This window comes from Pongo pygmaeus, chromosome 8 (genome assembly GCF_028885625.2).
Source record: "Pongo pygmaeus isolate AG05252 chromosome 8, NHGRI_mPonPyg2-v2.0_pri, whole genome shotgun sequence".
In the NCBI taxonomy this organism is placed as follows: Eukaryota; Metazoa; Chordata; class Mammalia; order Primates; family Hominidae; genus Pongo; species Pongo pygmaeus.
The window spans coordinates 109518796-109532315 of NC_072381.2; the positions used below are offsets into that span (position 1 = coordinate 109518796).

Genomic DNA, 13520 nt, shown 5'->3' on the forward strand with positions numbered 1-13520 from the left:
TAGTATTGTATGTGGCTTTTTTTTCTTTAAGACAAACCTGGGCTTGTCTTCCTATTACTTTCTCATCAATAAATATATTCGATGACATTTAAAAATGAATGTGAGAATATGGATTATGTAAGCAGAAACAATAGTTTATAATTCTGAGATATTTAAAAATAAAAGGTACCAGCAGTGTTTAGAAATGTTTGTTGATAATACCATCTCCTTTTTCAGTCCTCTAGAATCAGAAATCATTTTGATCACATGATGACAAAACATGAAAAATTGCAGTCCAATTTAATCCTGCTTTAGAAAATGTGAAAATCCATATATATTTCAAAATATTTGAGTTTCTAAAAGAGATTCCTATTTAGCAACATCTGTTTGAAAAAATTAAAAAGGTAGATGGAAAAAAGAAATTAGACACTTGAGATTAAGTTCATGATCTTGGATCCAATTTCTGCCCAGATAACATCTGCCTTTGATTTCCCCCATGCTACGACTTAAAACTGGATACATTTCTAATGCCCTAAATAAGTTGTGTAATGTGACTCAGGGCTATTTAAAGGCCTGTAATGTACCCTTCTGGCATTAGCTATGAATAGATAATGGAATTATTTAATGTTTGTAATTTTTTAAAAGTCCACAACTTATCCATTTTTAAGACCTTATATAGAGCGAGTCATTATTGATTCCCTTGCCATTAGTACCCAGGTCACAAGAAATGACATTGAAGGAGGGAATAGAATCAAGACATTTGAGATCTATTTTTGGTTATGCTTTCACTCATTGTACAGACATTAATTAATGTTTTAAACATTTTCCTCACTTTATTTTGCTACAAAATGAAAAAGTAAACTACTGGGAAAATGTCTAACTTAAATACAAAATATATGGCTTTATTAATAATCCCTGAATGATTTAGGGATGTCAAACTATAATATTACATTTCTGCTTCCAGAAAAATTTAAAATACACTGAGTGCACAAGTCCTAGGAAATAAAGATGTCTGCCCAGACAATATATCCACATAGCAAAACTGCATGTGTACCCCTTAAATTTATACAAATAAAAAAGGTTTTAAAATAAAGATGTCTATTATGAGCATTTTAAAATAATAACTCCACATTTGAGTATTTAAAGAAGGCATTTCATAGCATTTCTCAAATGACAAGGACAATTGCCTGAATTTTAAATGTTTTATGCAGAGTTCGTTATGTTTGTACAAAATGTGAAATATAAGGGCTCCTACACATATTTTCTGCCCAGAAAAACCCAAATTGAGATAGTAGAAATTTAGGGGCTCTAGGCACCAAATACTAAACATAGAAAAATTTGAGTTGCAAACCTTGATGGCTGATCTCTTTGTTCTTACTTTGCTGCCCCACTGTGGCTGAATGCAGTTATATCTCCAAGGCTGAGACCTGTGCTATAAAAGGAACTACAGTATCCACAGGAGATGGGTTTCAGGACCCCCCACCGATACCAAAATCTGTGGATGCTCCAGTTCCTTATATAAAATGGCATAGTATTTCCATATAACCTACATACATCCCCCTGTAAATTTTTTCTTTATTTTTAGTTATTTTATTTTATTTTTTCTCCCATATACTTTTAAGTCATCTCTAGGTTACTTATAATACCTAATACAATGTAAATGTTTTATAAATAGTTGTTATACTGTATTGTTTAGGAAATAATGAGAATAAAAGTGTGTATATATTCAGTACGGATGCAACCATACAACTTTTTTCTGAATATTTTTGATCTGCAGTGGGTTGAATACACAGAAGTGGAACTCATGAATGCAGGAGATTGACTATAATCTCTTTCCATAATTTAAAAAGGTGAATCATTGTCATTCATTAGAGGAAATATTAAGGGCATATAACCCTTTCTCTTGCTTGCCACAGAGATTTTTAATGAACTAATCCTCACATTGAATTATTTTTATTTTAGTTTAGTTTAGTTTAGTTTAGTTTATTTAGTTTTTGAGACGGTGTCTCGCTCTGTCACCCAGGCTGGAGTGCAATGGTGCAATCTTGGCTCACTGCAACCTCCGCCTCCCGGCTTCAAGTGATTCTCCCACCTCAGCCTCCCGAGTAGCTGGGATTGCAGGCATCTGCCATCATGCCCAGCTAATTTTTAACACAAGGGTAAAGCATAGCAGGTTCAAGAGGGCCAAAAAAGTGGAGCTTCTCCCTTCATCCCAAAGGTCTTGCAGGTGCTGCCCTCTGTTCCCTGCCTGTCTCTTGAATAGCACCTCACACCTCACTTCCTCTTCATTTATCATGCTCCAGCCATATGCATCTTTTCTCAGTTCCTTACAAGTTATATATACCAAGTTCTCTTTTTCCCTTAGGGCCTTGCACATGCAGGTCCACGTGAAACACTCTTTTTTTTTTTTTTTTAGACAGAGTCTTGCTCTGTCATCCAGGCTGGAATGCAGTGGTGCCATCTCGGCTCACTGCAAGCTCCGCCTCCCAGGTTCTCGCCATTCTCCTGCCTCAGCCTCCCGAGTAGCTGGGACTACAGGCGCCCACCACCATGCCCGGCTAATTTTTTTGTATTTTTAGTAGAGACGGGGTTTCACCGTGCTAGCCAGGATGGTCTCGATCTCCTGAACTCGTGATCCGCCCGTCTCGGCCTCCCAAAGGAAACACTCTTTATCCTGCTTGTAACATGAGTAATGCCTCCTTGTCCTTCAAATCTCAGCTTAAGTGTCATCTCCCCAGAGGCCTTCCTTAACCAGCCCATCCCTTCCTTGCTTCCCTGTCTCCATTTATTCTGTTGTAATAATTACATTTTGTAATGATTTAATATATAATTGCAAAATGTGATAATTATTACAAAAGAGCAATACTCTTTACTTTTGTTGTTGTTGTTGTTCTGTCTGCCTGACAAGAATGTAAGCTCCATGAGAATTACATGGAGCCTGCTTGGCCACCATGCGAATCCCATCGCTTAAAACAGTGTCTGCTACATAGAAGAAACTTGATAAATCTCTGTTGAATGAATGAATGAATGAATGGGTGTGTAACACCTGGCAAACTCCCTTTTGAAACTTTCTTCTGCTGTTTCCTATGGCCTTGTTCATCCCTCCCGGGTTTGTTCCTACTTCTGTGACTGTGCCTTCTCAGAATTCCTTTCGCTCCTGAGTTCAGCAGTCAGCTGGCTCTGGCTCTCTTCTCTTCCCTTGCACCATTTCTCTCTTTGCTCATCACACCCCCTCAGTGCTCCCACCGTCCTGTCTGTGAGAATGACACTGACAGTCCCACCTCTCCTCCCTAACACTAGGTCCACTTTCCCAACTTCCACCCAGCATCTCTACCTGGGTGTCTTCTCTGCACCCCAAATTGATTACACCCAAAATGGAAATCACACCTGGGCCCCCTGTTTCTGTTAGCAATGCCATCATCATCCCAGTCATCCAAACTCCAAACTCCAGAGTCTTCATCTCTCACAGTCTCTGCGGCTAATCTATATTAAAAACCAAGATGATCCTCTGTATCCTGCATTTCTCATGGGATGGTTATGCCAATCAAATGAGATCAGGCTTCCTAGATCTCAACCCATTAGGCAAACAGGAAGAGGTGCCAGGTAATTACCCGGAAAGTCTCTGCCTCTTCGCCTACCAGCCCGGCGATGGCTGACAGTGGCAGCACGGGTCCATAGATGAGATCTTTCGGCAATGACTGGGGGAAAACGACATCCGTTTCATTAAAAAATGACCCATCTTCTAGAGGTAATTTCACCGACCTGTAGACAAAAGAGGCATCAGAACAATCAGATGAACAGAAACTTCTTATTGATGCAACCACTGCATATCAGTTTATGTGAGGTGGGGAGGTATTATAACTTATAAAAATCAAATAAGAAGATAAAAGCCAAATGATAGATTAAAAAATATATAACAGGTTGTAAAAAGACAAGTTATACAGTTTTAAATTAAGTACTGAGGGATTATAAAAATTTTTGAAAGTTAATATCTAAAGCAGGAGTTGTAAATTTGAATACTGGATGAGGGTCAGGCAGGTGATATGTGACTGGTGAGGATAGTGGAAAATGGGAAAATATCTGTCCCTCCTCAAGGTGGTGGGGACCACTCAGTTCAAGCCAAGAGGGTTGTTGACATGTGAGAATTTTGATTCCAAAATTTCAAGAGAATACTATAACCTGGATATTTATGAGAAATCTCTCAAACTTTAAATGTTGGCAACTAATTCAAATGAAAAACACTGTAGACTAAAATTAATATATATTTAAACATATATTCAGGCTGTATTCAGCTACTTTTATAATCTCTGATATTGAGTTCATTTTCAAATTTATCATATATCTACTTTTAATTTATAATATGGTTATAAAGGTTAATTTAGAGAATTTGTGGTTTCATGCATTAAATTCAAAACTTCTTTGCCTAGATTTTATGAATGATAAACAATTTTGAAAAACAATCACATAAAAACAGCACCTACTACTCAAATGTAAGGCTGAAGTGTGTTTGAATCCTGCTTGCTTTGTGAACTAGGACAATCCACTCATTTTATCTCCCATTTTATTTGCTTATAGAAAAGTCACAACTCAGTATTCAGAACTTGAGTAGAACGTTTGAGGGAGGCAAAGGGAGAAAAGGGTGTGATAAATTACTTGCCTGCACTCACAAGGATCTGATAGAGATATCACCCACTTTTATTAAAAGGTGCAGTGTTGTCAACTCTCACTAGAGACAGATTTGGCTATTCAATGGGTTATTGTGAAAAAGAAGTTGAGACATAAAGAGCACTGAGCAGAAAGAAGTGCTTCTCTTAAGGCTCTCCATTTCAAAAGCTTTATTTACTAGCTTTAGATTCTCTTAAGGCGATTTATCAAAAATTGCTATTTCAAGGGAATACTTTCGAGATCTCTTAAAAATCGAGAGATCCAACATCTCTTCAACTTTGACTTCATGGAGTACACTGAAAATGGTCAGCTCAGTAGCACCTGGAGTCTCCGAGCTCTTTCTCAACAAAAGCACCCATTATCACCACGGCATTTGTCACAGAATTTCTCTTTGACCCAGTTCTATTTAAACAGGTAACTCCCATGGCTCCACTATACACAACTACCCTTTTGCTTGTGGATAATGTGTCTGAATGTATAATCTGCATTTTTTTTTTTTTTTTTTTGAGACGGAATCTTGCTCTGTCCCCAGGCTGGAGTGTAGTGGCATGATCTCGGCTCACTGCAACCTCCACCTCTCGGGTTCAGGCGATTCTCCTGTCTCAGCCTCCCGAGTAGCCGGGACTACAGGCATGTGCCACCACGCCCGGCTAATTTTTTGTATTTTTAGTAGAGATGGGGTTTCACCGTGTTAGTCAGGATGGTCTCGATCTCCTGACCTCGTGATCTGCCCGCCTCGGCCTCCCAAACTGCTGGGACTACAGGCGTGAGCCACCGCACCCAGCCAATCTGCATACTTTCTATATCTAACCGTTTCTTATTTTTGAAATTCCAGTAGGGCATCCGAGTAATAGCAAAAGTCTTAACTCTCCTTTTTATACAACAGGCGTGTTTTAAAATAGTAAGGACAAATAAAATTTTAGAAAATTAGATCATGTTGGAAAAAGCTCTCAGAGAACTTAATATTTTAAATAAATTCATTGGGAAACAAGTCATAGAGAATTCTTTTGAAATGCAAACAACCACTCCAAGGTAATCACGCATGTAGAAAGATGTTATAACAAGATAAGCTGAATGTGTGTGTGTGTGTATGCATAAATATGTATGTATAAAGCCACTTAATTCATCAAATTGACCCAATCACATTACATGAATGCAGACAAAGACCACCATGTTGCTACTGTTGTAACAAAGCCTCCTACCTTGCTCTGAAATAATGCTCCTGGTTACTTCTTTCAATGGTCCACACGCTCACTGTACTTGGACTTGATAAGCACAGCTGGCGCCAGTTCATGGGGTTAAAAGACATTTGGTTCACATCCATTCCAGGCTGTGATTTCTTACACAAAATGATACTCGATTCCCAGTTCCTTAGAGAAAAATAGCATTTGATGAAAAAAAGTTCATGTGAATTTCATGTATTTAGAATATTTATCTATTTTTTAATTTACATAAATTGGGATATAATTTATGATACAATTTATATAATCGATGACTTTAATGTCAAACTTATAAATAATTATGCTTATCATTGTATTGTATCCTAAGAAAGCAAAAAAACTATGTTTTAAAAACACTATACTGTCATATGCTATACCAAGGCTATTTTATCCTCTTTAATAATTTTGCAGTTTAACTCAGCCAAACCTAGAAAATGAAATACATCATCACATTTGCTACAAAACAAGTGTAACGAACTCCAGAGGACACAGGAAAAGTTGAGGAGCAGGGGATGGTGTCAAAAAAGAGACTGCAAGGAGCTGTAAGTACTACATGTACTTACATGAATCTGTAAGTACTACATGTGAGTACTCCATATGGATCTGGCGGTACTGTTCTCATCTGTGCCAATTGATCATTTATTGAGTTTTTAAAATTAAAGTGGTGCCGGGTGCGGTGGCTCACGCCTGTAATCCCAGCACTTTGGGAGGCCAAAGTGGGTGGATCACGAGGTCAGGAGTTCAAGACCAGCCTGGCCAATACGGTGAAACCTTGTCTCTACGAAAAATACAAAAATTAGCTGGGTGTGGTGGTGCACACCTGTAGTCCCAGCTACTTAGGAGGCTGAGGCAGGAGCATCGCTTGAACTTGGGAGGCGGAGGTTGCAGTGAGCCAAGATTGTGCCACTGCACTCCAGCCTGGGCAACAGAGCGAGACTCCATCTCAAAAATAAATAAATAAATAAATAAATAAATAAATAAAGTGATGTATTTTAAAATGGATTTATTCATTTACCCATTTAAGAGAATATCCTGAACTCCTACCATGAACAAAGTCCCTTGCTAGATGAAAGAAAAGAAAAAAATTAAATGTGAGCTATGCCCTCAAATGAGGGGCCAGAACTCCATTCAGAGTTATGATTAGGAAACTGGAGCTAATATTTATTGAGCTTAGCTTGTCTTTCACTCCCTCCTGCCCTCATCCTTCATTCCCTATCACAAATGCCCTGCCCATCACATCAACCACACTCTTGCTGGAATCTCTGGTTCCCTTGATCCTTTGACTTTTTGCATCAGGTAACCTGGCAAAGACCGTCAACCCTGGATGGAGACAACTGAAAGCCTGGGCTGCTGGAGACATGGGAACAAAGACTACAGGACTGTGCATGGCAGTGACACCATAAATTTGTGGTTGCCACCCCCACCAGACCTTCCAATCCTGCTATGTTTCTCTGGCCAGTTCTCTCTCTCTCATTCTCTAAAATGGGCATTTAAAATATTGTCCCCTCTCCTGAAACCTCTAGCCCCTCTACTCCCTTCTCAATCTCAGTAAATGGCTTTGATTCCCATGAATAAAATAGAGGCCATCAGCTGAGAATTCTTGCTCTCAAGTATAACTACCCATTTGGGTCTGCATGGTTCTCTCTGCCTCCTCTCCCCTTACAACGGAAGGTGTGTCCTTCCTCCTACCTAAGGCCAATTCCACCACCTGTGCTCTGGGTCCCACAGTCTTGCCTTCTTAGGGACATTGGTTTACCCATGATAACTGCATCTTCCAACTCTCCCTCTCGCCTGACTTCTTCCTGCCAACACACAAGTGCTCATCCATACCATCCTCAAAAGAAGCCTTCCGTCAGTCTCACCTTTCTATGTCTCTCCCCTCTCCTTGGAGTCAAACTTTTTGAGCAAGTTGTTCTAAAGTCACCGCCATAGCTTCCTCAGCTACACTTTCCTCATCCCAGGATATCTGCATCCTGTCACCACCATTCCATTGACATAGCTATATCCACAGATACCTGCCTTCATCCTAAATCCAAAAGGCACTTCTCAGTCATTGTCTAACTTTACCTCTGCAGAACTGGGCACTGTTCACCACAACCACCTTCTGGAATCACTCTTAGACTCTCTGTCACACGCCTCTTATGGGACACCACAGATCCTCTCAATTGTGTCTGGGCCCTTGACCACCTCTTGTGCCTCACTGACTCAGTGGCTGTCCAACTGTGTGTGCACTTTGACTAACTTCATGTAGGCACGCCCCACCTGTGCCTCACCTCACACCCACTTCACATGCCCAGAGGCTTCACTGGGGCTTCACTGGGGCTCCTGGGGACAATCACGACAAACCTGCAAGTGTGAAGGAATTACCACCCTGTGCAGTGAAGCTTCGATCGATGGGATACAGGAGTCGGTGGATAAATTCTCATCTCCTCCCTCTCCCCTTCCCCACCCACAGTCTGTCACTGCCTGAGGACTGTCCTGATTCACAGCAGTTCATAGAACCTCTCAGAAGACCACCTTCGAGATAGAGTAACCAATTGCACTTGGTACCAAGTGGTGGCCAGCAAGGTAATACGCCCTCATACTGGCTCTCCTGCCCTGGGATCACACACCCTGCTAAAGATGGGGTGCATGAGCTCTTGCCTCAGCCTCTGCTTTCTGTGGAACCCAGGCTGAGGCACATTCTGGAACCCTCCCTGCCTAGTGTCCTTCCTCCTTTCATAGCTACTCCTATGAGTCTCCTAGGTGGGTCCCTTCCATTGATATTCCTCTAGGTTCCACCCTAGGCTCTTCTTGAGGTGTTCTTACTTACATTTAGCACTTTGACTATCCATTGACTTAATTATTCCCAAATGTTTATCTCCAGCCCTCTCTCCTGAGCACCAGTCCTGGATATCTGTGGCAAGGGCATGTGTCCCTCAACATTTATTCTCCATTTCTCCCTCTGAGTAACAGAATCCCTGAATATTAGCCAGGCACATACGGCCACTCACAATGAGGACCTAATATTACCCAGCCGCCCTTGAAGCTGGCTGTGGCTTATGGCCGAGACGGTCAATGAATGTAAGTGGCAGTCGTGTGTGCACCTTCCAAGCCTTGTACTTCTTTCTTTCTTTCCTTTCTTTCTTTCTCTCTTTCTTTCTCTCTTTCCTTCCTTTCTTTCTCTTTCTTTCCTTCTTTCTTTTCTTTCTTTCTGTCTCTCTCTCTTTCCTTCCTTCCTTCTTTCTCTTTCTTTCTTTCTCTCTCTCTCTTTAGTTCTTTCTTTTGAAATATCATTACTTTAGTGTTCCAGGCATTTTAAATATTCATACAATTTCCTTATTTCAGCAGCCATTTCCTCTCCAGTATAGATTTTGTGTCCAGGATCAGAGCCATGTACACCACTGAATTTTCTCTACAGCACTCGCATGCTACATGGGACCCACTCCGGCACTCATGTCTTTGTTAGTAGAGCCTCTCACCTTCACTTGCTTGACATAGACTCCACTGCGAATGAAAACACACTTCGTAGCTTCGACCCCGGTACATTTCCAGCACTCCTAGGTGTTCCATGTATGTGGCAATCATCCTGCAGAGCTAGTGATACATCATGTCAGCTGGTACCTATGCCAGCACCTGCTCCACTTTATCATACAGATGCTGAGGCACTTAAGTGTTCTGGGTAAAATGGAGTTCATAATTGCCATAGGAGTTGAGTGTGGAGGAAGGGGACTTTCTCTCAATAATTAATACCCTTAATACAAATTTAGCAGATTTATAATTTCATGTCTGTTTACATTTGTTGTCAAAGCTTCATAAACTATTTACATAAATGAAAGCATGTTCGAGTTTCTAAATGCCGCTATGACAGGCAAACAGAGAAACTGCTTAGACAACACTTGCTTGCGCCATAAATACATATGGCAACATCTGGTCATTCTTAAAGAAATGCTTGTTTCCAAAGCCGGGCGCGGTAGCTCATGCCTGTAATCCCAGCACTTTGGGAGGCCGAGGTGGGCGGATCACGAGGTCAGGAGATTGAGACCATCCTGGCTAACACGGTGAAACCCCGTCTCTACTAAAAATACAAAAAATTAGCTGGGTGTGGTGGCGGGCGCCTGTCATCCCAGCTACTCAGGAGGCTGAGGCAGGAGAATGGTGTGAACCCGGGAGGCGGAGGTTGCAGTGAGCTGAGATCGTGCCACTGCACCCCAGCCTGGGCGACAGAGCGAGACTCCGTCTCAAAAAAAAGAAAAAAAGAAAAAGAAATGCTTGTGTTTCCAAAAAGAATTTTTTTTCAAGTCATAAGCCTTATGCAATTCTTGCAAGGTAATGATGTGTTTGTCCTTCCTTCTCAAGCAGTGGTTCAAGGCATCGCAAGGCACATTGCTATCTGAGGCTCTGATTTAACTGGCCGGGGGGAGAGGGGAAAAGTGGGCACCAACATTTTTTAAAAGCTTCACAAGTCATTCCAGCATGTAGTCAGTGTTGAGAACTTTGGTACTAAAGGCTCTTGCATCTTCCTGCTGTCACTTGTCCTCACCAAAAGCCCTTGAGGTAGTCCCTGGGTCAGGCAATGATCTCTTTCATGCATTTCAACAGAAGGTTTGTGCCCTTCCCCTCATCCTTTTCCCTCCCCATTGGCTCCCAAAATACACCAGTGGTTTAGGGTTCCTCTGCTGTTCCTAGGGTGTTGCCCTCATCTCTACTATTTTACCCATTATAGACCAGAGATGAGAGCAACACCCTAGGAACAGCAGAGCAGCATGACAGCGGGAGACTGGATGCTGACCCCGAGAAGCCACCACACCATCCACAGCTGTTCGTGCCCGGACAACTGCATGTGAGAGAAGGAAACACGTGTTGGTGATTTGGGTTTCTGTGACCACAAATGAACTTAAGTCCTAACTGATATATCAGCTGCCAACTAGACATCTCCGTTTGTTCATCTCAAGCACTCTCAGTTCAGTTTGTCCCCCAGCTCATCTTCCCCCATTGCCTCCCCTAAATTCCCTGCCCCCAAGCCCTCAGTATCTCTCTGAATAGCACCACAGTGTCCCTAAGTTGCCCAAGTCACACACAGCTCTGGGTATAACCCTAGACCCACCCCTCTTCCTCGGCACGACACCCAACATTTAGTCAGTTACAAGTCCCATGATGCTACCTCCTAAACACTTCCCAAATAAGTTTCGCTTCCCTCCATCCCTACTCCCACCCTAGTCCATGCCACAGTCATCTCTCACCTGGACCACGACAGCCTCCTAATTGATGCTCATGCCTTGTTTCCTTCCAATATACCTTCCACAGTATGAAAGTATTGGAGATACTTTCATTGGAAATAATTGGCTGAAAGGAGTCTTCTTAAATGCAGATATAATTGTGTCAAATCCCTGTTTAAAACCCTTTAGTAGCTCCCCACTGCCTTTAGGATAAAGAATTTGTCCATTAGCATAGCTTATATGGAGTGCGAGTATCCTTCCCAGTATGCCTAGGAGAAACCCAGTTTAGGCTAAAGTGCCCTGCATTCATCAGCAACACCTTCTTTCACTCTCAAAAGCATCCTGATTTGGATGATAAACCACATGGTCACCTACATAAAGGGCTACTCATGAGCTCACCTCTGACCGTCCCTCCAAGCTTGCCTCTCTCATAGCAAATCTCTTGTTCCCATTATTATGACCTTTTCATTGAAACCTACTGTGCTTTTTCTACTTCATGGCCTTTGCACATGCCATTTCTCTGCCTGGGATGTTCTTTCTTCTTGTCACAAGGCTGATTCCTGCTCATCCTTTAGGTATTGCTATGGGTTGAACTGTGCCTCCCCCAAATTCCCATGTTAATATCCTAACCCCTAGCATGTCAGAATGTGACCTTATTTGGAAATATGGTCTTTACAGAGGGTAATCAAGTTAAAATGAAGTCATTAGGATGGGCCCTAATCCCATAAGTCTGGTGTTCTTATATAAAGGGAACATTTGGAGACAGACACACACAGGGAGAATGCCACGTGAAAATAAAACCAGAGACCTGGGTAATGTGTCTGTAAGCCAAGGACTGCCAGCAAACAAGTGAGCAGAAGTTGGTGAGAGGCGTGGGGGCAGATTCTCTCTCACAGCCCTCAGAAGGAATGAACCCTGCTGAGACCTTGATCTCAGAATTCTAGTCTCCAGAACTGGGAGGCAATACATGTATGCTGTTTAAGCCACCCAGTCTGTGGTGCTTTGCTATGGCAGGCCTAGCTAATTAATACAAGTATCTGCTTAAACATTACCTCTCCTTCCAGGAAGCCTTCCCTGACCATTCCCCTCCACCATTAGACTATGTGAGGTGCCCCTACTACAGGTTCCCATTGTGCCTTAGATCAATGAAAGCTATAAAAGAGCTTACAAACCAAATGAGTTTAAAGCCCACTCAGCAACTCACCAACTATGTAAGTTTAGGCAAGCAGCTATAAAAAAAAATGAAACTTGGAAAAAAGAAAAATTGTGTTGGCTTGATTTCTCATATCGTGCTGGGAAGCATTTTCCAACAAGCCTCCTCGAACAAAAACCAGACTTTATACCTTGCTTTGCCCCATATCTGACACTCCTGGGGAATGTAACTTTGTTGTCATAATATATACTAACAGCCCCGATGTGATAAAGGCAGGCATGCTTTTACAGGTTAAACTCTAGAACATGTACGATGCTATGATTGTATGCCCTGGTAGAATAGTTAAGTTTAAGGTGCTAAGGTTTTAGAGACCTCTGGAAAGATAATCATTCATATATCTAACCTAGAAATTTTATGTAACCACTCCTTTTTGTAACTGTATGTGAGTAAGCATGTGTGTGTGTGTGTTCATTTTTTTTTTTTTTTGAGACGGAGTCTCGCTCTCTCACCCAGGCTGGAGTGCAGTGGCACGATCTTGGCTCACTGCAACCTCTGTTTCTCAGGTTCAAGTGATTCCCCTGCCTCAGCCTCCTGAGTAGCTAGGATTACAGGCACCCACCACCACATCTTGCTAATTTTTGTATTTTTAGTAGAGATGGGGTTTCGCCATGTTGGCCAGGCTGGTCTCAAACTCCTGACCTCAGGTGATCCACCCACCTTGGCCTCCCAAAGTGTTGGGATTACAGGCATGAGCCACCATGCCCAGCTGTGTGTGTGTTCTTTTAAGCACTCAGGAATTGCTATGGTCTGTTTGTGTGCCGCCTCCCCCCGCCAATTTATATGTTGAAATCCTAACCCCAGTGGTGATGGTATTGGGGTATTGGGGCTTTTGGGGAGTAATCAGGTCAAGGGTGCAGAGCCCTCATGATTGAGATGAGTGTCCTTATAAAAGAGAGCTAGCTCATCCCTTCCACCATGTGAGGACATGGTGGAAATTATCATCCATGAATCAGGAAGCAGGCCCTCACCAGACACTGAAGCTGCTGGTGCCTTGATCTTGGACTTTCTAGCCTTCAGAATTGTGAGAAACATATTTCTGTTGTTTATAAGCCACCCAGTCTATGGGATTTTGTGACAGCTTACTAAGACAGGGACCAGCTTCTTCTGTTTTCCTGCTGGTTCCATTATTAAGGAGTTATATAAAACCATCTTACGTCTTACAATCTGTTTGAAAATTCTGCTTTAACATCCCATCTCTCTGAAGTTTCAGTCTCTTTCTTTAAAATGAGGACCATCATAGATGTC

General features: G+C 42.0%; 1 protein-coding gene across 4 annotated transcripts in view; it reads right to left on the bottom strand.

Annotated features, from left to right (window-relative positions):
- CFAP43 (cilia and flagella associated protein 43) overlaps positions 1-13520 on the bottom strand; it is a 103800-nt gene that overhangs the window by 79699 nt on the left and 10581 nt on the right. For all 4 annotated transcript variants that reach the window (XM_054435944.1, XM_054435943.1, XM_054435942.1 and 1 more), the window contains 2 exons: positions 5847-6014; positions 3591-3741 (listed from right to left, as the gene is read on the bottom strand). In XM_054435944.1, coding sequence (XP_054291919.1) covers positions 3591-3741; positions 5847-5968 — 273 coding nt within the window. In that variant the 5' untranslated portion in view covers positions 5969-6014. The remainder of the gene's footprint in view (positions 1-3590; positions 3742-5846; positions 6015-13520) is intronic.